This window comes from Myotis daubentonii, chromosome 5, assembly GCF_963259705.1.
Source record: "Myotis daubentonii chromosome 5, mMyoDau2.1, whole genome shotgun sequence".
Taxonomy (NCBI): Eukaryota; Metazoa; Chordata; class Mammalia; order Chiroptera; family Vespertilionidae; genus Myotis; species Myotis daubentonii.
The window spans coordinates 104492373-104517107 of record NC_081844.1 but is presented as its reverse complement, the minus strand read 5'-3'; the positions used below and the strand labels follow the sequence as shown (position 1 = coordinate 104517107).

General features: G+C 44.6%; 1 protein-coding gene across 5 annotated transcripts in view; it reads right to left on the bottom strand.

Annotated features, from left to right (window-relative positions):
* The window catches only part of DOCK2 (dedicator of cytokinesis 2), a 367699-nt gene that overhangs the window by 310921 nt on the left and 32043 nt on the right, over positions 1–24735 (bottom strand). For 4 of the 5 annotated variants that reach the window (XM_059699147.1, XM_059699148.1, XM_059699152.1 and 1 more), the window contains 8 exons: positions 17633–17768; positions 16089–16243; positions 11829–11910; positions 5997–6132; positions 3627–3702; positions 3447–3523; positions 2781–2906; positions 1476–1600 (listed from right to left, as the gene is read on the bottom strand). In XM_059699147.1, coding sequence (XP_059555130.1) covers positions 1476–1600; positions 2781–2906; positions 3447–3523; positions 3627–3702; positions 5997–6132; positions 11829–11910; positions 16089–16243; positions 17633–17768 — 913 coding nt within the window. Of the gene's footprint in view, positions 1–1475; positions 1601–2780; positions 2907–3446; positions 3524–3626; positions 3703–5996; positions 6133–11828; positions 11911–16088; positions 16244–17632; positions 17769–23864; positions 24083–24735 lie in introns of all 5 variants that reach the window. The other variant, XM_059699149.1, reaches the window with a different exon arrangement.

Genomic DNA, 24735 nt, shown 5'->3' with positions numbered 1-24735 from the left:
TCTGTTAACTGCTTCTTCTAATTTGTCCTTTGGCAGCATTGGCGGCAAGGGTATCAATGGTTTAAAAACTGAAGCCGAGGTTAAAAAGTTCCCCAACAGGTAGCTGGGTAAAAATAACTTCAAAGCAGTGGTCTGTACGTTCAGGGAAATGCAAATTCCCTTTCAGATAAAAACCCTCCACTCTTCCTTTATGTTCCTTTCGGCAACATGTCTCTCACTTACTTTATTTTTCAGCAAAGTTTCAGAATCCAAAAAAATAAAATGAGTTAAATGCCTGTATTTTGCTCAATTAAATATTAATTAACAAAGCCAGTCTTTATGAACAAAAATGCAATTGTGGGGATTTCCTTAAAGTTAAAATAGATTTTGGTAGAATTAGTTACTAGCCTCATGTTAAAATGAGAAATGACTTGGGTAATTTTTTATATGGATAGACATCACAGTGAAGTGTTTAAGAGGGCCAGAAACCTGGAATGAATCAAAATCCCCCTCTGCCTCAAACTCACCTCATGACCTTGGGAGAGCTGTTTAGTTTCCCGCTCTGTAAAGATGGGGTAATGACGGCAATGCATTATGCTTACCGGGGTAACTGGCACGTTGCAATGGCTCTGTAATGCTAGTTACTCTTAGGTAGAGGAAGGCAAGATCTGCCTGAGCTCAGGCCCCAGGCGAGAGCAGATGACTTATCGTCACTCGCACCACATCCCACTGTGCTATCTGATCACCTACTGCGGCCTGAGAGGAGCATTTGCCCATGCTGCCACCTCTGCTGAGAGCAATTTTATTTTCAGCTAAGTGTTCCGAAAGGAGAAATTGAGACGCAAGACCCTCCCACACACCGGTCACAGCTGCTGACAACCTTAGAGGAAATGTAAGTAAATAGATGTAAACACACATGACAAATATTGTAGAGGACATATGCTGTCTAAATATTTATAGCAACGTGCTTTGCATTCTTGCATACACTCGGCCAGCCCTCTGGAGACCAATTTACTAATGAGGCTTTCCACCAGAATCTGGCTGAGCGCTGGGAATTTAGAGCAAGTGTTGGGTTGTCTGTGTTGAGCACATCCTGAGTCTCCACCAGCCTAAGGCTCTGTATTGATCTTTTTTTTTTTTTTTGCCATGAATTTTGCCTGAATAAACCAGCTCATGTTTCAATGAGAACAACATTTTAACTGCAAAGGCTAACCTATGGAGTGAGGCCAAGCAAAAAGAAAAAGAAAGAACTAGCAGTCATGAAAGGAGAGGAACAGGCATTGAAGAGCTGCTTTGGTGTAAAGAAATAACAACACCAGGTCTTATTATGGGCTACTGTGCTAACCGAGCTCTAAGGTGTAGGTCACATTACTCAACACCATCCTGAAGGCAGCTGGCATTTAGAGAGCAGAATCAGGGGTGGGAAATGCAAATCTTTACTAGCAGAGGCCCCCAAGGGGGGCCTTGTCACCCAGAGCGACAGCAGGAGTCCTTACAGACAACGTTTTGCCATCCTCCGCGCACACACACATGATCACTTCCATGTTCCTCTGTGTGGTCTTGTTGTACTTGTCAAAGTCGCCTTGTAGGAGAGTGATGTAGATGTCGTTTCTGACATCCCCTGAGGCAGAGGGAGAGAGAGAGACAAGAGTTGGAGTCTGTGCAGCTGGAGGGCTGCTGATTAGAGAGGAGGAGAACAGGGGGAGTGAGCGGAAGTGCCCCGCCTTCATGTCCATTAATGAAATTAAAATCAGAACTGCTTGGAAAGGCATTTTATCTCATCGGGGAGGTGGGAGCAATAGGTAACAAGGGGATGGAGGAACACTAGGAAATCAGTTGCAAAGTGTGTGTGTGGGGCGGGGGGGGGGGGGCAGGATGGTCAAAACTGGCCATGTATTTCTCTCCATTGAAATCATTTAATTTTCATCCTCTAGTGACACCTTCTGGGAAGGCAAAGGAAAGCTCCAATTGAACTGATCCAGGCCCATTAATAGCTACCGTGGACACTCACTGATCTTTTACTCTGTGGAAGCGGAGCATTGCTCGTGTGCCCAAGGAACCCAGGGTCAGGGATGAGGAGCAAAGGGTCTTCGGGGATGGGGGCAAGAATAATTGAAGGGGAATCACAAGAAACTGAGGTCTCAGGTAAAGCAGGCATGAAGGAATGACAATACAGGCCCCAGTGGCTGTGAAAGGTAGGGGGGAAGTCAATGAGAACAGTCGTGGATACAAGGAAAAGGGAACTTTCCAAAGACTCTCATGTAACCTCAGTTATTTTCCTTTTATGACAGACACATTGGGAAAATTTTCATAGTAGTGGTTACTTCTGGAGACAAAGATTTGAGGGAGCTTTTAATGTTTCACTTTATACCTTTTAAAGCTATTTGAACATTTTACAACAGGCATGAAGTCCTTTGGTAATAAAAATATAGTTTAAAATTTGAAGGGAATGAATATTCTCCCCAAAAGAATGGACTTATTCTATATGTAGTAAAATAGAAAAGATGTCCATGCTAAATAGTTAAGTGGTGAAGCAAGTAACTTTATATATAAAGAATATGAAGTAATGGTGTATAAAGCATATAAAGGACAGCCCCACTTGTGGGGAGAAAGTGCATGTTTATATTTATGTGTTTGTGTTTAGTAAGTGAATGCGTAGACTTCTGTAGATACAAAAATTGTTTTCAGTGGTGGCCTTCAGGAAAATTTAGAAAAAAGCATTAGAAAAGGAAGGAGTTGGTTTTGTAAAAAGAAAGGATTCAACCAGCCGGACCCCCACCCACCCCGGGGAAAGGCCAGACCTGGCATGATGATCTCGGGGAAGCCCAGCTTCCTTGCCACTACGGTCGTCCTGTCCACCAGGTGGGGGTAGTCCTTGCGGATCTGAATTATGTCCCCCACGAGCATCTTCATGGTCACCCAGAGGCCTGGAAGGATGAAGAGCCAATTTCTTCAAGGTGTTCTCTCAGTCTCACCCTCTCGGCCCCCCCACCAGCTCTCCCTGGGTCTCCTTCTGAAGGAGAACACTGGAAGCAAGCATCTGGAAGCAGACATCAGGAACCAGGCATCTCTAGGTCTGAATCCCACCGGTTACTTCTAGCAACATCAACGCCTGTCAAATGGCTCCGCCTTCTCTAAGCCCAGTCTTCATAAAGGACATGATACCGTCTACCTCACAGAACTGTGGGAAGGGCTAGATAAAATAAGGAAACATGTTCAAGTGCCTGACATATAGGAGGTAGCCAGGACATAGGAGTCCCTGTCTTCCTATGGGCACTAGGACATGGCTCCCAGCTTCAGGAGATGTGGTTTCCATCTCTGTGGGTCACAGCCCCCATTCTTCGCAATGGTCTGTCTGGAAGGAACGCTGTCTTTCCCAAGGCTCAGGCTTTTGACCTGTTTGTTGAAGAATCAGAGGCTCCCAAGCCAGAGTCAGGCCCAGTCCACTTGGCAAATTGGCACTGTACCTTGCCCTCCGCTGTCTCCCTTGAAGGTCGTGACTTTGCCCAACAGACTGTGCAGGAAGTCATTCTCTGCTGTCACCCTGCAAAGGAAAAGAGCACAAACACTCACAGGAGGCCCTCATGCAGTCCCTGATGCGAAAGGGTGTGGCTTAATGGAATGGAGATAAATGGGAAATCTCTCACGGGTGGAAAGGAATGAAGTGCTGCTTTTCTTCGTCACTCTCTGCTTTCCCCTTGACAATGTCTGTTATATCCATAACTAGAAAAAGAAGAGAAATGAACAGTGTAAGTCCTCCTGCACCCAGGAAGGGATGACAATTGGATGAGACTGTAGGGCAGAAGGCTGGGGCAGGAAAGTCTAAGAGGGCAAGCCAGCATCGGACAATACACAGACATGCTCATAACATGTAGCACCTGGCCAACCTCTGGGCAAAGGGGGCTGGGCATCAGCAAGCCAGGGAACCATCCGGGAGAATGTGGGTTAGCAGAGCCAAGAAGAAAGGGTCAGGGTAGTGACTGTGGAATGAAGCACTTGGTTTTGGATTTGACGTGTATGTATTGCACGTCTACTGTGCCTACAAAACCTGAGAGTGGTGACTCGCTATGGGATCTGAGAATCAAATGAGATCTATTCACCCTCTTTTCATAAACATGCTCACAGCAGAGACACATAACTGTCGGAGCTCTGAACCCTGTGATTCCAGAGGGGTCCTGGATCCTCAGAAATTTCTTAACTCAGTCACTAAAGGTCTACAAAACCAAGGTGAAGAGCTCCGGCATTGGAGCAGGGATATAGAAGTGATGGGGGTGAGAGAAGGCACTAAAAAAAGCTGGTCAGGTAGAGCGAAAATCCTAGTAACCTGACATACCCCCAACACAGCAGGCCCTGGGCAGGGAGCCCCTAAAATTTCTTGAGTAATAATTAATCAGTGACTAAATCTAGCTCAAGAGGTGAGTTAAGGAGCCAAGAAAAGGCGGGGAAGTGTTATTTGAACCTGGCCAACATTTACTCTCTCCGATTAATACACCCCCATGGTCCACTCTCCGTGAGCAGTGTTTGGGTGGAGCAATCTCCCTCTGGCTCCAGAGTTGTTCATATGACCTGGGCGATCAGAGGACCACACACCCCTGGTCAGGGTAGATACTCTGGGATGACCACATGACTGTGTTTAAGCTCCTGGGATTTCTGCTGAAACTAATAGGGAAGTGATGCCTCTTGCCCCTGGATTGCTAAGCTGGTAGGATGCAAGCTTGGAACACTAGCCAACATTTTGGAAACTAATTGGAAAGCCATCTTCAGAATAAGAGGCCATGGGAGCCAAGAGATAGAGAGATGTCAGTTCATTTGAGTTCCTGGATCCAGCTATGCCTGAAGCAATCTATCTCTGAACCTTTCAGTTACACCAGAATGTTGTCACCTGAAACTGAAAGAGCGGTCAGGCCACAGAAGAGGGCAAAGGCACATTTTGAGGTGAGGTGTAAGGTCCCTCATGCCTTAGCAGGAACACTGTGATGTCAGGGGTGAGGGGCCTTCCCTCACCCCTCACATAAAATCAGAGCATTTTAAAGCAGATCATGCACCAACCAGAGCCACGTCTCTGGTTTTTCAGATGATGAAACTAAGGGGAAAATGCTAGCCCAAAATCAACTAGTTAGCTAGCAACACTGCCAGGCTAAAAAAAAAAAAAAACCAGCTTAGAATAAGCTAACTTGTTCCACTCCACCACTCTGCAAGCAGTGTAGGGGACAAGTTGAGAGCCAGCTGGTTTGTGATTACTGAAGATCAGAGTATTTGGAAGTGAGGAACCAGAAACCCTGGGTTTTAATGTGGTACACAGAGATTATAAATGGTACATAATTAGAAATTTATATTCTAATCAAAAGAAATAGCATATCCAATTACTGTTTTCACAGGTATTTAAATTGCCTTTTAAGGAAAAAATATGCTTTAGTTATAATAAAGTGGGCTAATTAAAAGAAAATACGTTAGGTAAATAATAGTACAAGTGATAGTCAAATATAACAAAAACCACACAAGTGGGACAAGAATACTGAAGTCTAGGACCCGAGAGAGCAAAGGCTGGGGATGGTGGGAAAGGGACCTTGTTCTCGGCAGCCTCCGGGGTCACACGGACTCTCCAATCATCCGCTCCCACCTGCAATCACACAGGTGGTGGGTGATTCACTCCGTGTAACTGCATTTCCCCTCCTGAGTTGTTTTTTTTCAATGATTTGCTCTTTATCATTAGATCCCACCCATGGTGTTCTTCCTTTTTCTCTTTGCTGGGGAGCCCCGGCGCCCACTGCTCAGGCTGCGCCCTGCTCCAGACTGGAGGATCCCATTATCATTGCCTTCATCATAAACCTGGACTTGGTCACTAATACTTTTTATTTAGCCACCAGAAATGTAAGTATGAGGGGCTGTCTGGCATAACATTTTTTTCGGGTGGGGTGGGGAGAGGTCAAGGAGGAGAGGGAAGAGAATCCCCCTAAAACACAGCCACATACAATGTGCGCTCCAGTGAGAGTGAATGGCGTGTCGTGTGTCATTACCTGCCACCCCAAAGGGCCGCCTCAGTCCCTGTGTGCACTTCTTCGTATTAGTGTCCTTCAGATCCATCTTCCCAACTCGGACTATTTGACAAATCAAGTAAATTTTATCCCTGTTGAGGTCTTTGTTTCCAAGATCCTGTGGGGCAGGAAATGAGAACAATTACACATCATGGGCCTAATGGGAAAAAGTAGAAAGGGAAACCAAGTAACAGTAAGTCCTTGAGGACGAGTTTAGCACTTAGTATTCATGGAATAATCATACAACTGGTGCTGCTAAAGGCAGAAAACCAAGCTAGCACACCCATTTCACAGATGAGAAAGGTGAGTGTTGGGAAGGAAACTGGGTGACAGAACTCAGGTGCCCAGTCCACCTCAATCTGACAGAAAGAGAAATCTAGAGGTATAATATTGGCTATACAGATAGAATTCCCTGTATCCTAGCTGGTGGCCCCCCAAAACAGCATTTGCTACAAATGACTCTATCCATTTCATCATTGCTAAGCACCTCTCAAGAAAAAGGCAAAAAGAAGAGGGGGAAACCCTAGGTTCCCATTTCCTGACACCTAATGTATATATCACTCAGGGTTGGGTTGTTATGACACTAAACAACCTCAATATCTCAGAGCTTATAACACAACAGAAGTTTCCTTCTGTCTCCAGCAATAGGTCCACTGCAGATGGGCGGGTCTCCACTCCACTCACTTCTTCACTCTGGGCCCCTGGCTGATGGATGACCTCGTCACAAAGGTGCTCCCACCCCTCAGCAGAGGGAAGGAAACATGGCAAATCACGTCCTGGCACTTAAAGCTTCCACCAGGACAGATGCACACCACTTCAGCCTTCATTTCATTGGCGAAAGCGAGGTGTGTGAGCACGCCACCTTCAAGGGGGACAGGGACGTGCACTCACTCGGTGTCCAGAAGAAGGAGACCAAATCACCCACACCAGTGTCGCATGCACGTGCTAAATGTCGCATGTCATCCTCTTAACTGATCCTTGACAATTTTCAGAAGTAGATGCTATTATTGTACTTCAATTTTATAGATGGGGAAACCGAGACACAAAGAAGATAAGGAGCTTCCCCAAGGTTATGCCCTTAGTCCTTGGAGACACTGTCCAATCACTCTGACTTCAAAGTCCACAAGTCTAACTTCCACAATACATCTTCTCACCATCAGACTGGCATGCAAGAGGAAACCCAACCTGGACCACCTCAGCATCTGACTGATGGGCTCAAAACTAAAAGCTCCAGTGATCCTGGGACCCCCTTCCAGCTGGAGTCAGCTGGAGAAGGAACATCAAGGGATGTTGTGGGCATCAGAGCAGAGAACCCTGGGCAAGGCCTAACTAGGTAATAGCTGCTTGTCCTCCAAGCCAAGCCGCATGCAGGCATACGGTATAGCCTGCCAACTCACATCGGAGCCAGGGCTCGGGCAAAGCAGCCATCCCCAGCCTCTCACTGTGGCTGGTGTAGGAGGAAAATGAGGGAGGGTACAAAGTCTCTGGGAACAGGATATGGCCCCAATGTGGTCCACCCCTTTCTGCTTGGAGGCCGAGATGGTTAATGTAATGCATCCACTTGGCTAGGCTATGGTGCCTAGTTGCCAGGTCAAACACTAGTGTAGACATTGACTGTGACCGCATTTTGTACGTCTCTTTAGCTGCTACCAACAGTTGACTTTAGGTAACAAAGATTACCTTCCATAATGTACTTGGGTCTCATCTAATCAGTTGAAGCCCTTAAGAACAGCAACTGAGGTTTCCCAGAGAAGTAGAAATCCTGCCTGAGTTTCCAGCCGGCTGGCCAGACTTGCAGATTTCAAATTTGCCAGCCCCCATAATGGGGTGAGCCAAATCCTTAAAATGCATCTATCTGCCCACCTATGTCCTATTGGTTCAGTTTCTTCACAGAAAGCTGACCTATACAGGGGCTGTCCTTGCACCAGCTGGAGGCATGGACATCTGCTTTCTCATTCCCCAAAGCCTCCAGGCTGGGCAGGGAGGGAGGGAAAGAGGGAAGGAGGAGGCTTTCAGCCTGAGGATGACCCTACACTCATTTGCATTCCCTGCCTTGCCCCATAGGTGACTGAGGTTGAGATCCCAATTATCTCACGTACAGATGGTGGGACAGCCTCTTCGCCGGCCTGCCTGACCCCTTTCTCCAGTCCACCCTGAAATCCCCTACAAGCCCAGATTTAGAAGCCACATTTATTATTTCATTTCTCTCCCCTCAACACTGTTAACAGCTCCCTAGGTCCTACCCTATTAGTGCTAATCTTCCCTGGCTGACACGAAAAGTCCTAGACATAATATGTTTCCAGCCAGCCTATCCAACCGATTCCCCACTATTCTCTGCAGGTAAGTGCTCTATTTTTGTCACAAAGATTTCTTTATTGCTCCACAAACACACAATGCTTGCTTTCAACCCTGGGTCTTTCTTCCTAAGCCCCCTGTCCGCACCACCGCCTCAAATGCTTATGGCTTATTCCTCTATAGAGCCAAAGCCTTTCCATCCTCAAAGGCTCAAGTCTTGCTTCATTTATAATGACCTTCATTCCTAATTACTTCTCTTCTTCCACTGTGATTTTTCAAAGCTTTGAATTGGTATCTTTCAGAGCTACAGAGGCCCCAGCACCTGAACGGTTTCTTCCTAGATGTTAGGGCTAAATTATTACCCCCTCCCCCATTTCATATGTTGGAGTCCTAAGCCCACAATACTCAGAACATGACTGTGTTTGGAAGCAGATTAATTCACCCCAATAAATTTAATTTTAAAATCAGTACTTAAAAAAAGAGGTGATTACGCTAATCTGAGGTTATTAGGGTGGGCCCTAATCCAATATGTCCTTCTAAGAAGAGGAGATTAGGACACAGGGAGTAGATGGCCATCTGCAAGCAAGGAGAGAGGCCTCCGCCGGAATCAACCCTGCAGACATCTTGATCTTGGACTTCCAGCCTCCAGAGCTGAGAAAATAAGTTTCTGTTATTTAAGCCATCCTGTCTGTCCTTTGGAATGGCAGCTCTGGCAACTAATGCACTAGATCAGCGGTTCTCAACCTGTGGGCCACGACCACTTTGGTGATCAAACGACCCTTTCACAGGGGTCACCTAAGAGCATCCTGAATATCAGATATTTACATTATGATTCATAACAGTAGCAACATGACAGTTATGAAGTAGCAACGAAAATAATTTTATGGTTGGGTCACAACATGAGGAACTGTATTTAAAGGGCCAGAAGGTTGAGAACCACTGCACTAGATAAACCTATAAGGTTCCTAGATAAGCCTCTATTCCACCCCCTCTTCCCTTCACTCAAAGGAAGGAAGGCCCCAGATTTCTAAGAGCTGTCTCATCAGAGACCCTTGGCACTAGAGAATCTTGATATGCTATGCAAACACAGCAAAAGGCCTGAGCACAGGTTATTCTCTAAGGGCGCGTAAACAAACGGGCAACCCTCACTCAGAACTGTTACAATCTGTGGTGTCTCCCCATCATTTTACTTTGGCCTGAAAAACTCAGATGTGTCGGGGAAGCTGAAGCAGGGCAACGAAACTTAAAACCATGTCACCTGATTTAATAATTATTGTTCAGTCTTATTTCCTACGTGTTAGCAGTGACTCCAAAACTGGGCAAGGTCTTAGGGAACCTCATGGTCTATGCCTACATGTCTCATTGGTTCAGTTTCTCCTTCTAAGAGGCCAAGGGGCGGGGGGAGGGGAGGTAAATGCTTGTAAAGCAGAGGGGAATTCCACCATCAGCCAAACCCACGTGCCAGCTCCTCAAGCTCTGCCCCCAAAGAGGAAACTAGAAAGAGCTAACATCCAGGACAAGATAAATAAGGCCAGCGAGACACATGCCTGCCAAGTCTTATCTCATCTCTAACTTAAACATCACCTAGATGCCCAACTGAAAGTAACTCCCGGTCAAACACCATCACGTCACCCTGTTTGAATTATCTCCATTGCATAGATTGCTCTGACATTTCTCTTGTTTGTTTGCTTGCTTGTTTACTTACTTATTTTCTGAATTATTCCCATCACATCACAAGAGCAGGGGCCTATCAGCTTATTCAGGACTGGGTCCCCAGCAACTAGCACAGTCCTTACACACAGCAGATACTCACTAAATAGCCCTTGAATCAATGAGAAGCTAGAGCCCTGGCTGGTAGTTAGAGTGTCAGCCTGAGGGCCCAAGGGTCTCGGGTTTGATTCCGGTCAAGGGCATGTACCTTGGTTGCAGACTTGAGACCCAGCTCCAGTAGGAGTGCCTGCAAGAGGCAACCAATTGATATGTCTCTCTCACATCGATTTTTCTCTCTTTCTCTCTCTCCCACTATTCCCTCCCCTCCACACTCTCTAAAAAAAAAAAAAAAAATCAATGAAAAATATATCCTTGGGTAAAAAAGAAAGAAGCTAGAGCACCATGACCTTGCCTGCCCCGAAATGAAGACTCCCATCATTTCAAGAGAGGGCGGTGTCAGCCTTTTGAACCAGTCAACCAACGTTCTCAAGTTCATTTGCTGTGGGAGTAAGAGTTGGTGTTACAGGCAGAAGTCCACAAAGGCAGGATCCCATTCGCTCTAATACTGAGCGACATAAATTTACTGATGCCCTTTTCCGAGTGTTTACATCATGAGTTGGTTCTCTGAGAAATGAACCACTGATTGATTCCCTGTCCCTCTCCCTCTCATGAAACATCTGTCTCCTGGTTTAATCAGGAAGCCCCACGGGATTCTCCTATTTATCAAGAAAATAAATTGGCTCCTCCTTTGAACTAATAATAGATAAACAGGACTGAGGCACATTTTTATAACTTTGTCTAAGCAATTAGGACCTATGATCTTATTCCTCTGGCCCATTTGTTTTTTTTAGGAAACAACAAACAAAATAAATCAGCTGCACTCCTGTCTCATAGTGACATAACATAAGACATCACGTTTAATGGGTTGGAACTGGAAAATTATTGTAGAGCCAGGTAGGTTAATCCAGCATGTTCGATATTCCTGGATCAAACCCATCAGGATGGCCAGCGCCCAAATCCCTCCCTGGCTTCTCCTCTATAACTGCCCTTGCTAACACAGGCAACATAGTGAAAAATCTCATGTTCTTTGCCTCAAAGGAGCTTTCAGACAACACCGATATCCTTAGGTGTTTTAAGATCACACCTTTGACACAACCTCATGGAAACAGGACAAGGGAAGGGACTCTGCTGGAAATAGCCCTTATCTCCTTCTTCCCACTGGTTCTCCTTTCCAAAGCCAAACAGCCTGTTCACTCTCAGAAACAGATCGTCCAAATGGCAATTGATTTCAGCATTTCTACATATGTCTTGCCCCATGAGCACTGGTTTTGAAAAGGATGGCTGGTAACATCTTCAGTCATGCATGACTTCATTATGTTCAGAATATCCAGATTACCAAGCCAGTTAATGATCTAGGAAGGTCTTTATCTTTTTCTCGATATATTTGAGAAAGGTTTTTAGCTCGGAACCAAAGAAAGGAACTCAGGTTAACCATGAATGAACCAGAAAGCCAGCACAGCTGCTGTACCCAGTTCATCCAGATGGTACCTAGCACTCTGCATGTGTTCTCTGTACAGCTGAGTGAGAAAGAGACCGGGAGGGAGGACGAGAGAGGGAGAGGGGGAGGATCCACCTTCCCCACAGCTTCCATGGGGCACACCGTGCCCTTCCCCAGCTCCAAAGCGCTGCAGAAAGCATGGAACACGGCTCTGCAACGAGGCCACACTCCCTCCGGGCCAACTCAGCCTCATTCCCAAGATCGTGTCCCTGGGCGTGTGGAACATGTAACGAGAAACAGTGCACACCCACCGTGAAGACCACCTTCAGGTTGTTGAGCATCTCGACCTCCTTCGGGAAGCCCTTGCTGCCCCATCGCACCAGGTAGTTCTCACTGTGGGAAGAGAAGTGGCAACCCGTTACTGCCAGGGGCTCAACACGGATTCCCTCAAAATATTCGCCGAGCCACTGCTTTGCACGCCACACCAGGCCGGCTGCTGGGGACACCGCAGTGTTGGAGACAGACACGGCCCCTCCCTGCAGAAGATGACGGTCCCATCAGGGAGACAGACGTTAGACTTGCAGGGGCCGAGAAGTACTGATGTGTGTATGTACGACCTCTTTTCCTCCCACAGCTGCTAAGCAAATTCTGGCCCAGCTGCCTAATATTCTTTGAAGAGCAGAAGCATTTTCTGTGGGGTTACTGAGGGGCAGAAAGGAAGGGGAAATTCTTTTAGTGCAATTTGCTGGACATTACGAATGTATTCAGCTGTTTTCACTGCTGTGCTTTATCACAATATCACAATTGAGCTGCTTTGCAATAAATAAAATGTCCTTTTTTATTGTATCCCCCCCCCCAAAAAAAAGAATGTATTCACCCTTTCCATTCCACTCCCCTTTTAAGACTGAGTAAAGATTTTAATTATTTTAAATTATCCCTTTGATGTAGGACTGTTTCCTTGAATGGAACATCACACTGTGATGGACCACTGAGGGCCTTAGCCATTATCTGAGATACGCTTAAGTAACTGTTTAAATGGGGTCCTAACAGCTATTTACATGCAATTGTGTTCTAAGAGAACTGTTCAAGATGCTGTGAGAATGTGAACCAGGAAAGCCTGGCCTAGTTTGAGAGGTCAAGGAAGTGTTTGATGAGACATGCAAATAAAGTTGGTCAAGAAAAGAGTGGGAAAGGGAAATTTTTCCAGCAAAGCAAACATGAGTACAACCAACCTGAAGCAGAATGAAACATATACATCTAGAAACAGATCCTAGGGAAAGAGAGAAATTCGAGAGAGAGGCCAGTCCATGTAGGCCTTGAAGGCCATTCAAGAATTTTGGCTTGATCCCGTGGCTAACTAAATCCCATTTAAGGGTTTTATGAGAGGCAGTCACATGGTTCTGACAAACGATCATTAATCCTTTCACATCTTCAAGCCACACACCACCCTGTGCAGTTTATCCTGGTCCATCCAGCTGTGCTGAAAAGAGAGAGTCTAGCTGAGGAGAAGCCAAGTACAGTTTGCCCAGTTGAGTCAGTAGGTTTTCTGTGACATCCAGGCGTACATAGTAGGTGCTAAATAAATGCTTATTATCTTGAATTAGAAAAAAGCAAAATAAAGCTCAGAAATCAAGTCACCCCAAGAAGACATAATGAGAATTCAACAAAGTTAAGGGCAGTTGCATTCTTTTTAGAGATTTGTTCTGACTTCTGGCTTCTCTCTCCCCACTCACCGCTAGCTTAATGAGAGTAATCCAAGCAAAGTTCAAGGGGGAAACGGAACTGCTGACAAATGAACACAGCTTCGGATTAACCAATGGTTAAAACTCAATCAAGTTAAATGCACCTTATATTTTTTTTCAGTAACATTTTCAAATCTTAGTGAAATTTGCAGCAAACTAGCCAGGAAGACTTCATTTCCCCTCCCCAATTTTTAAGCGATTTCCCATTGGTTATTTCTGACCCGTCATGGTGAAATACGTGGGTATCACCCAGACCTTTCATTACAGGTAGCAAGCCCCATAGAGAACCACCCTGCTAGGTTGAAACAGCAGGGCCTCGCAATTTTCTTCCAGGGGAAATAGAATCATAAATAAGGAAAGCAATTTAGAGGGCTGAGCAGGGGCCCATCCATCCTTGCCCAGGAAGACCTGAGGGTAAATTGGGAAGGTCCACCCGGCACTAAGACAGGTGAGGCCTCCTCCACGTGGCACCCTCCTCAGAGGAAGGGTGAGGACCATTCCAACTCCTCCTCAAGCTCTTTCTAGAAATTAGCCTTGTACTGGCCCAATGCCTGAGCTACTTTTTTTTTTTTGTCCTACAAAAATTTACCTTAAATCTTCCAAACCAGATTTCTTCAGAGGCCCACTGGAATCTGACCATGACTCATCCCACTGGAATTCAGCCAAATTCTCCCCAATCCACATCTGGGCCACGCTGAGGATGCCTTAACTAGCCTGCTGCTCACTGTCTGTCAACCCTGATTAGGGCAGGCAAGAGCGGAGATTGGTTTCTTAGGGAAAGGGCGGAGGCAGTCTGACACCAGTAAGGCATCCAAGTTCCCCCTCATTTTTCTGTATCATGCCTCTTCTCTTCTTTCTTTGCTTTCTACTTTTTTGCTTCTGCCCATTTTGTCCTGCTCCTCCCCATCCCTCACTCCCTGTGTCTCTGCATGCTCAGAGGCATCTCTCAGGCACGCCCCAGCAAGCACATCATCGCTGTGACACATCAGGGAACAGGGCTGCCATCTCACTGATCCATTGCCTCTCTCCCCAGAACAGGTTCAGGCCATCCATCACTTGGGCCAGCAGGCCAGGCACCCTTGCCAATTCAGTCATGACGAGTCCTCATGTTTTCTTAGAGGCAGGGAGGGTCCTGTTAGGGCTTTCAGGATCTTTGTCACGGGTGCCTTGGGAGCAAAGGACAGGAGCAGCAAGGAGACTGCCACTCAGACCCTTCCAAGGCAGGTTCTCAGGGAGCAGGAAAACATGTTTGCAGTGTCCACTGAGGCCTAGCCAGGTGAGCTGGGCTGGCTCTCTAGTATTAGGGATTTGGTTTGCTATAAAGAATAACTTTCCACCATAAATGACACCCTGGTGAAAACCATTCAGGTATCTGATGTTACTCCTAGGAAAAAGTGCCTTGGTGACAAGCTAAATTGGGGACCCCCCTTGCCTTTGGAGCCAGATGGACCCGGGTAGAAATCCCAGCTCTGCCACTTATAAAAACATGTGACTTTGGGAAAGTCACTTGGCTTCCTTGAGCCTCATGTTCTCATCCAAGTGGCACAGAGTAATGAAAGTGAATGAGGTCCTATACAGGCCTCAGCTCAGCCTTCTGAGATGGACAGTCCCCTCTATGTTTCACAAGTGTCTCCAAGAGAGCCATTATTTTCTAAAGCCCCACATTCACCAGCCCTACACTCATTTCACTGTCATGGCATCACAGCTAGAAAGACATCATTTTCTCCATAAAAGCAGGAGATCATGCTCCAGCTCTATTCTAATGCATAAACCAGGACCTCCAGTATAGGACCATGTGTTGGCCCTAACCCTATTGGGGCCATAGTCAGTGGTCACCTGGGAGGAAGTATGGCCTGAGCCAAAAGCAGAGGCCAGGGGGACAGAAGTGAGGGCCAAAGTCTTTCCCTGGAGATTCCCAAAGGTGCTTTTCCCGCCTTGAGCTGAGGCACCTAGAAGTTCCCTCATTTCCTTCGTTCTCAAGAACAGTTCATTGAAGTAGTAATAATCACAGCCACTCCCTCTTGGAGCCTGGGTAGCATTTGCCAGCCCTGGGCTCCATGTGATTTTTTTTTTTCTCATTAAAAGCTTGAAAGAAATGACCCTGTGAAGTTGGCATTCACATTGTGCATATGGAAAACCCAGAGTGAAGAAAAAGTAATAACCTGCCCAAGGTTGAGAAAGAATAAGTGCCAAAACCGGTTTGGCTCAGTGGATAGAGCATTGGCCTGTGGACTGAAAGGTCCCAGGTTCGATTCCAGTCAAGGGCATGTACCTGGGTTGCGGGCACATCCCCAGTAGGGGATGTGCAGGAGGCAGCTGATCAATGTTTCTCTCTCATCGTGTTTCTAACTCTCTATCTCTCTCCCTTCCTCTCTGTAAAAAATAAATAAAATATATTAAAAAAAAGAGAGAGAAAGAATAAGTGGGGATGTCAGGATGTGAACCCAGAGCAATTACTCTTTCTTAAGCCACTGCTGCTAAGAAGCATACAGAGTTTGCACCATTCATTCTCAATTCCCATTTTAAAGTAGTTCTTTCTATTCTATCCAATGCTACCTCTCTGAATCTTGTTATTTCTGGTTGTCTTCCAGAAACCAGAACTATTTACAAAACCATAACCCAACTCTGGAAAAAAATTGGTGGTAAGAAATACTCCCACCTGACTTCCATGCCCTAAAAAAAAAGTTATTTCATATTCTCAGTTAGGCTCAGTTTCTCTTGTGGGTGGGAATTTCTGCACAAGGGATGATGGAAAGAAAAGATGTTCTGTGGTCCGCCAACTCCAGCCTTCCACATGCAGAGAAGTCAGGGAACACTGACCACACCTACCTTATGACGGCTTGCTTGTTGGGGTCATAGAGAGACATGAAGAGCTCAGAGTCTTCCCCAATTCTGCACACAAAGTTTCTCACAAAGACATAGAGGCTGTGGGTAGGGGATGAGGAGATCCGGGAAGACAATCCATAATCTGGCTGATCTTTTGACTGAGACGTGAGAGGAAGAAAGAGAAAATTAGCCCAGCACCACCTGGGACAACAGAAAAATGGTCCAGGATATTGAGAATCACGTAGGTTTTGAGCCCGAAAATTTCAGCAGTATTTTCAGCTCTACAACCCAAAGTTTCTGCAACCTGAGCCAAAGTCACTTGCCTACACTCTCACACTGCCTTGATTTTAACCTCTCTTGGCCTTGATTTTCCCATCTTGGTTTCCCACCACTGACCCAACCTTCCTCATGAAATTAGTGTCATAAAAAGCACAAACTGTGAAAGAAAAAAATTGCTTAAAGAAACTTCATCAAAACTAAAAACTGCTTATGAAATTACACATTTAAGAAAATCAAAAGGCCAGGCATAGACTGGGTGGAAACATATTTGCAAAATGTATATCTGATAAAGATTTGAAAAGCAAATTAGAAATTGCCTAGGGCTTGGAGATGTAGAAGGGGATGGACTATAAAGGAACTCAAAGAAACATTTAGGGTAATGCAACCACTCTATATCTTGATTGTGGTGTAGTTTACCCAACACTATGTATTAATAAGATTCATTAGACTAGTTTTAAATAAGTTAATTTTTATTGTGTGAAAATTGTATCTCAATAAATCTAAAAATAAGGTTGCTTTCAAATACTGTGGTTAAAATTATTTTTAATTATGAATCAGATGTTAACCTTGAAAAGACTGCTTCCTTGAAATCTTTTGTTGGCTTCCTACCACACTTGAAATAACATCTTAGCCCTTTTGCATGACTCCTCAGGTCCTATAAGACCTGGCTCCTGTTACCGGCTTCTCCAAGGCGTTGCCTACACTCTCACACTGCTCATCATACTTCATCCATACTGGTCTTTCTACTCTTCAAACATTCAGAACTCAGTCCTACGTCAGGGCCTTTGCACTGGCTGTTCTCTCTGCATAGAACACTTTGTCCCTAGCTCTTCCCAGGCCTGATGCCTTTGCATTATTCAAGTGTCATCTCAGATGTCACTGCTGAGAGAGCCTTTCTTCATGGTACCTTTTGAAATAGCTCCTGGTTCACTGATTCACATAACCCTAGTTTATTGCCTTTTAGAAGCTTACTACCACCTGTAATTAATTGTTTCATTTGTTTATTTACTTTTTTACTGCCTTTCTTCTTTTCTCCTCTCTGGGCTATAAAGTTCTATGAGAACAGGAAATTTACTGGCATTAAACTACCTATGGGATGGATACAGAATGAATTACAGATCCCAGTACAAAACCACAGTAAAATGAATGTGGTTACTGATCATCTCTGTCCATAGGGAAAATAGTCTGGTTAATTAGCCTATCATTTTAAGTTTATGATGTACTGAATGCCTGCCCATCTTGGTCAAAGCCTGTTTCACAAAGCTCACCATTTCTTCCTTGATACGCTCTGTGATTTTCTCAGTTGCTTCCTGGTGTGCATGGAACAAGCTGATGACACTGGTGTTATCAGGGTCCAAGATATTTCCATCTTCATCTCGGACAATCAGATCAAGCTCAAGGATTCTGAAAAGCAAAATGGGAGGGGAGGATAAATCACGAGAGGCTGAAGCCTTCGGGACAACAGTGAGGAGTTTCTACCAGAAAGTTCACCTGATTTCTAGGTTCATAGACTCTCACAGAACAGCTCTACACCCTCAGCCTTGTGCATAGCTGGGAGTCACACTGATGCAGTACAGCCTCCTTAGGAGGGACTGTGGCATGTGTATTAATGTATATTTACTGAGATATTGAACTTAGAGAAACACCTTACACTGAAATGAGGATGTGTGTTGCAGCATTATTTGCATTAACAAAGTGTTGAAAAAAAGTGTCTATAAAAAGGTAATGGCCATGGGATGCAAGGATGGTATAATATTCACAAATCAATAAACGTGTGATACGTCACATAAACAAATCGAGAGATAAAAACCACATAATCATATCAATAGATGCAGAAAAAGCATTTGACAAAATGCCACACTCTTTCCTGATAAAAACTCTCAGCAAAGTGGGAATAGAGGGATCATACCTCAACATAATAAAAGCCATATATGACAAACCTACAGCCAACATCATACTCAATGGGCAAAAACTAACACCATTTCCCCTAAGAACAGGAACAAGACAGGAATGCCCGCTTTCACCACTCCTGTTTGACACAGTACTGGAAGTGCTAGCCATAGAGATCACACAAGAAAAAGAAATAAAAGGCATCCAAATTGGAAAAGAAGAAGTAAAACTGTCATTATTCGCAATGACATGATATTGTACATAGAAAACCCTAAAGACTCCATAAAAAAAACTACTAGATTTAATAAATGAATTTGGCAATGTAGCAGGATACAAAATTAACACCCAGAAATCTATGGCTTTTTTATACACCAACAATGAACTCACAGAAAGAGGAACAAACAAACAAACAAAAACAATCCCATTTACCATTGCAACAAAAAAATTAAGATATCTAGGAATAGACTTAACTAAGGAGGTAAAAGACCTGAATTTGGAAAACTACAGGATGTTGAAAAAAGAGATAGAGGGAGACATAAACAAATGGAAGAATATACCATGTTCATAGATTGGTAGAATCAACATCATTAAAATGTCCATCCTACCCAAAGCAATCTATAGATTCAATGCACTCCCCATTAAAATACCAACAGCATGTTTCACAGGCCTAGAACAAACTTTCCAAAAATTCATATGGGTCACACAAAAAAAGACCCTGAGTAGCCGCAGCAATCCTGAAAAAGAAGAACAAAGTTGGAAGGATCACAGTACCAGACATCAATACTGCAAAGCCACTGTTCTCAAAACTGCCTGGTACTGGCATAAGAACAGACATATAGGCAAATGGAACAGAACAGAGAACCCAGAAATCGACCCAAGCCATTATGCTCAATTAATATTTGACAAAGGAGGCAAGAGCATACAATGGAGTCAAGATAGTCTCTTCATTAAATGGTGTTCAGAAAATTGGACAGATACATGCAAAAAAATGAAAGTATATCATCAACTTACACCACACACAAAAATAAATTCAAATGGATAAAGGACTTAAACGTAAGATGGGAAACCATAAAACTCTTAGAAGAATCCATAGGCAGCAAAATAGCAGGCGTATGTTGTAGCAATATCTTTACTGATACAGCCCCCAAGGCAATAGAAACTAAGGAGAAAATAAACAAATGGGACTACATCAAAATGAAAAGCTTCTGCACAGCAAAAGAAACCATCAACAAAACAACAAGAAAGCCTAATGCATGGGAGAACGTATCTGCCAATGTCATATCCAATAAGGGCCTAATCTCCAAAATTAACAGGGAACTCACACATCTTAACAAAAAGAAGATAAGCAATCCAATCAAAAAATGGGCAAATGACTTACATAGAAATTTTTCAAAAGTGGACATACTGAAGGCCAAGAGACATATGAAAACATGCTCAAAGTCACTAAGTCATCTGAGAGATGAAAATCAAAACAACAGTGAGATACCATCTCACACCTTTCAGGATGGCTATCATCAACAAATCAACAACAATAAGTGCTGGCGAGGATGCGGAGAAAAATGAACCCTCATGCACTGCTGGTGGGAGTGCAGACCATTGCAGCCACTGTGGAGAACAGTATGGCATTTCCTCAAAAAATTAAAAATGGAACTTCCATTTTACCCAGTAATCCCACTTCTAGAAATATATCCCAAGAAACTAGAAACACCAATCAGAAAGGATATATGCACACCTATGTTCATAGCAGCACAGTTTACAATAGCTAAGATTTGGAAACAGCCTAAGTGCCCATCAGCAGATGAGTGGATTAGAAAACTGTGGTAAATTACATGTACACAATGGAATTCTATGCTGCTGTAAAAAAGAAGGAATTCTTACCATTTGCAACAGCATGGATGGAACTAGAGAGCATTATGCTAAGCAAAATAAGCCAGAGAAAGCTAAATATCACATGATCTTACTCATATGTGGAATATAGTGAACAACATAAACTGATGAACAAAAATAGAACCAGAGACATAGAAGCATTGAACAGACTGTACAACCTGAGGGAAGGTGGGGGGTGAGGGGGTAAGAAATCAACCAAAGGACTTGTGTGCATGCATATGAGCAAAATCAATGGACACAGACAGTGTGGGGGGTGATGGCTTGTGCTTGGGGGAGGGGAGATGGGGGAGAGGTCAATTGGTGAGGGGAGGAGGGGGAAGGAGACTCATGTAATACTTTAAACCAGTGGTTCTCAATCTTGGCTGCACATTAGAATAACTGGGAATCTTTTTAAAATCCTGATTTCTGGGCCTCATCCTCTAGAAATTCTGTTTCTTTGTTATGGGGTGGGGCCACAACATTAGTAACAAAGAAACAGAATGTCTGGAGGATGAGGCCCAGAAATCAGGATTTTAAAAAGATTCCCAGGTGATTCTAATGTGTAGCCAAGGTTGAGAACCACTGCTTTAAACAATAAATAATTTTAAAAAAACTATGGTACATCTACACAATGGAATACTATGCTGCTATAAAAAAGAGAGAACTCTTTACCATCCGCAACAGTATGGATGGGCCTGGAGAGCATTATGCTAAGGTTTTCAGAGGCCTAATCTGAAGCTGCTTTTGCACTTTATGATGAGATGGAGGACCTCAGTTGTCCCTAGGGGAGGTGGGCTGATGGAGATTCTGAGAAGGCCAATAGCGGTCCTGCTTAGGCACCACTACCAGGTACCAGATTGGGGAAGGGCAGTAAAGACAAATAAGCCAGTCAGAGAAAGATAAATATCACATGATCTCACTCTTTTGTGGAATATAATGAACAACAAAAACTGATGAACAAAAATAGATACAGAGACAGAGAAGCATCAAACAGACTGCCAAATTTCAGTGGGAAGGCAGGGAAGGGGAAGAGGGGTAAGAGATCAACCAAAGGACTTGTATGCATGCATATAAGTCTAATGAATGGACACAGACACTAGGGGGATGAGGGCTTGTGTTGGGTGTTAGGGGTGGCTGGGGAGAGGCCAATGGGGGGAAAGGAGATATATGTAATACTATATGTAAGACTTTAAACAATAAAGAATTTTTTTTAAAAGGGAATGGCTAAATAATCTGTGATCTGTGATGGAATTTCATGAAGCAGGATCTAAAATTTATAATATTGTTTTAATATGTTTAATGAGGTATCTCAATGAAAAAAAAAGTATGGACAGATGCATACAGTGTATTTTATATAAAGAAAATCAAGCCAGATATGTTATCTGGGTGCATGTACATGAGTGACAATGAACAGAGAGAGAAGCTTGGACAAAATGCACCAAATTACCAAGACCATCAACAAGGGTACCTATGTGGAGAGATAGGGCCCTAGGACTAGGAGAGATGGAAAGGGGGTCAAAGGAAACATGTGCCTTATCTCAATTTATTTAACGTTTTAATATGATATATGATTTGATATGATGTAATACAATCCTATATAGTAAGAGGCTAATATGCAATTGACCGAAACTGCAGAAAGACTGGTCGTGATGATGTGCACTGACCACCAGGGGGCAGACGCTCAATGCAGGAGCAGCCCCCTGGTGGTCAGTGCGCTCCCACAGGGGGAGCACCACTCAGCCAGAAGTTGGGCTCATGGCTGGCAAGCCCAGCTGTGGTGGCGGGAGCCTCTCCTGCCTCCGCAATAGCACTAAGGATGTCCAACTGCTGTCTTAGGCCCGCTCCCCACAAGAAGTGGGCCTAAGCCATCAGTTAGACATCCCCTGGGGGCAGGCCAGGCTGAGAGACCCCACCCACTCCACCCTGAGTGAACGAATTTTGTGCACCGGACCTCTAGTATTTATATATAATATAAATGCAGAAAAGGTATTCACATATTATTTATTTAATAACTACTTGAACATAGTTGTTGGGGGCAAATCTCTCTTTAGCTCTCTGATTTCCAGGTCACACACTTTCTCCTTTGTTATTGATTTGTTTCAAGTTCATCTACCTTTCTGTTTGGCATCAATGACGACTAATAACAGCAAAGACTCACACAGCACTTGCAATGAGCTCACATCTGTTAAATGTTCTATGTGTATTAATGCATTAAACCTTTACAACAACCCTTGAGGGAGATACTATTAATACCCCCATTTTACTGGTGAAGAAAGACCAAGGATATGGAGGCTAATTAATGTGCTCAACATCACACAGCTAGTGCCGGGAGCCGGTCCATGCTTGCTGTTTCAAGGGACCTGGCATATATGGCATACTGTTCTTAATATGTTTGCTCACCTTCTTGGCACTATGTGTTTTAACCAAGGTCACCTCTGAGAAAGGTTGTTTCCCCAGGTAGGGATTTTCCCCTGAAGTTAGGGAGGGAATAAAACCTCTTAACTAAGTGCCAGGTGGGTAATTAATCATTTTAACTATGAACAATCATTCTTAAGCTACATAATCTTTACTCCCTGGAATGGAGATAAGAAACGCCCTAACCTTTGGAAATGAGATTGATAGGATTGGAATCAACTGGTATAAATACAGATGCAACAAGACAACAGGACACAGAACTTAGGACACAGAGCTTAGAAGAGAACCAAGAAGACAGAACCTACACAGAACCTACAGACAGAAGAACTTCGCTGGAGAGAACATGGCAAAAGATCCTGGACTGAACCTGACTACAGAAATTGGCAAGAGAACCTGACTAGAACCTGGTGACTGAACCTGGCTAGAGAACCTGGAAAGAACCTGGCTGGAGATCCTAACCAGAACTTCGCTGGGGATCCTGAACAGAACTTGGCTGGAGATCCTGGCTAGAGATCCTGGCTAGGCTGCTGATGAACTGAATGCTGTCTCCGTGTCATTCCTTCTTCGCCAACTCTGTCCGCACCTTTGGGGACCCCTGGACCTGCTGGGGTTGGACCCCAGCTAGCTAGTAAGAAGGAATACTACATCCTAGTCTGCACTCTTGACCTCTATGGTATATGTTATAGTTGTTTAAGAGCAGTATTGGATTGGGGAACCCGGAATAGGTTTGCAGAGGCCTAATTTGAAGCTGCTTTTGCACTTGATGATGAGATGGAGGACCTCAGTTGTCCCTAGGGGAGGTGGGCTGATGGAGATTCTGAGAAAGCCAATAGTCCTGCTTGGGCACCACTACTGGGTACCAGACTGGGCAAGGAGAGCAAAGACAAATGAAGGAGACTAAACTTTCATCTATTATTTGAGAATCGGATTGAGAGGCACGTCTCTCATCTCATCCAAATGCAAACAGAAGGGAGCCAAGGTTCACCCGTTTGTCCACATTCATTAGGAAATTAACTTCCCACTAGATATGACTCATAATATTGGGTAGCCACGGTGCAGAACGGGCCGTGCTCAGGGGGAACAAACTCATTCGGCTAATGCCGAGCAGAGGCTCACGTGGCCTCGAAAAAGATGGAGCATCGCCCATACATAATTTAATGCCAAGATCTCTCCAGCTCTTTCTCTTCAAAATTTATCAAAGTGGATTCAGTTCTAAAATGTATGAATAAAACATCCTTCCAGGTGCAGCTACCCTGGGTGTGGAGGGGTCATTTGAGGATTCCTCCCTCACTCTTTGGACACAGAGAGCCAATCCATTGCCAATCTCACTTGAAGCTGGGAGCTTTAGTAGTCGAGGGGCAGGGCTGCCTGGATTCCCACGACTCAGCATCAGGAGGGCTGCCCCCCACAGGACAGCAGACCATTTGTTTTGGAGAACTGACCATTTTGACATTTCCTGTTAGGAGGTGGCCCCAGTGCTCTCTTCTGTTCAAGAAAGTGAACCCAAGATGAAGGTGAGGGAAGAAGCCCCCACTGTATGCATTTTTCTAAAAATAAAAATAAAAATTTAAGATAAAGAAAACAGAAATGGCTCCTTCTGTGGTTTCCCATTGCCCCCTGGAAAAATGCAAACTTCTCCACTTGGCTCTCAGGCCCTCAAGGTTCTGGTCCATCTGCCTTCCTCTCCCTGTTCATGTTCATCTCACAGCTCTTCTTGCATTCTCTCTCTCTCTCTCTCTCTCTCTCTCTCTCTCTCTCTCTCTCTCTCCCTCCCTCCCTCCCTCCCTCCATCCCTGTCTCCTGCAATTCTTCACTGAATAATTCCTACTAGTCTTGTTAGATTCCGAGCTATCACACCCTGCCCTGCCTCCCACCCCTGCCTCCTCCCACCTTCTCACTCATGCTTCCTCCTCTCAAGCAATGCATGACTTCCTACTCAGATGTCTGTTTCTCTCTCTCTCTCTCTCTCTCTCTCTCTCTCTCTCTCTCTCTCTCTCTCTCTCCAATCCACATGGTCCTTGGGAGGCAGTAGAATGCAGTGGTTAAGCGCTGAACTCTGGAATCAAGCATCCTGGTTCAAATGCCAGAGCACTTTGGGCAAAATGACCTAATCATCTGAGAAATGGGGACCTGTCCTGACACTTAAATGAGTTAATACATGGAAAGTGCCTAAAACAGTACCTGGCAGATAGCAAGCGCT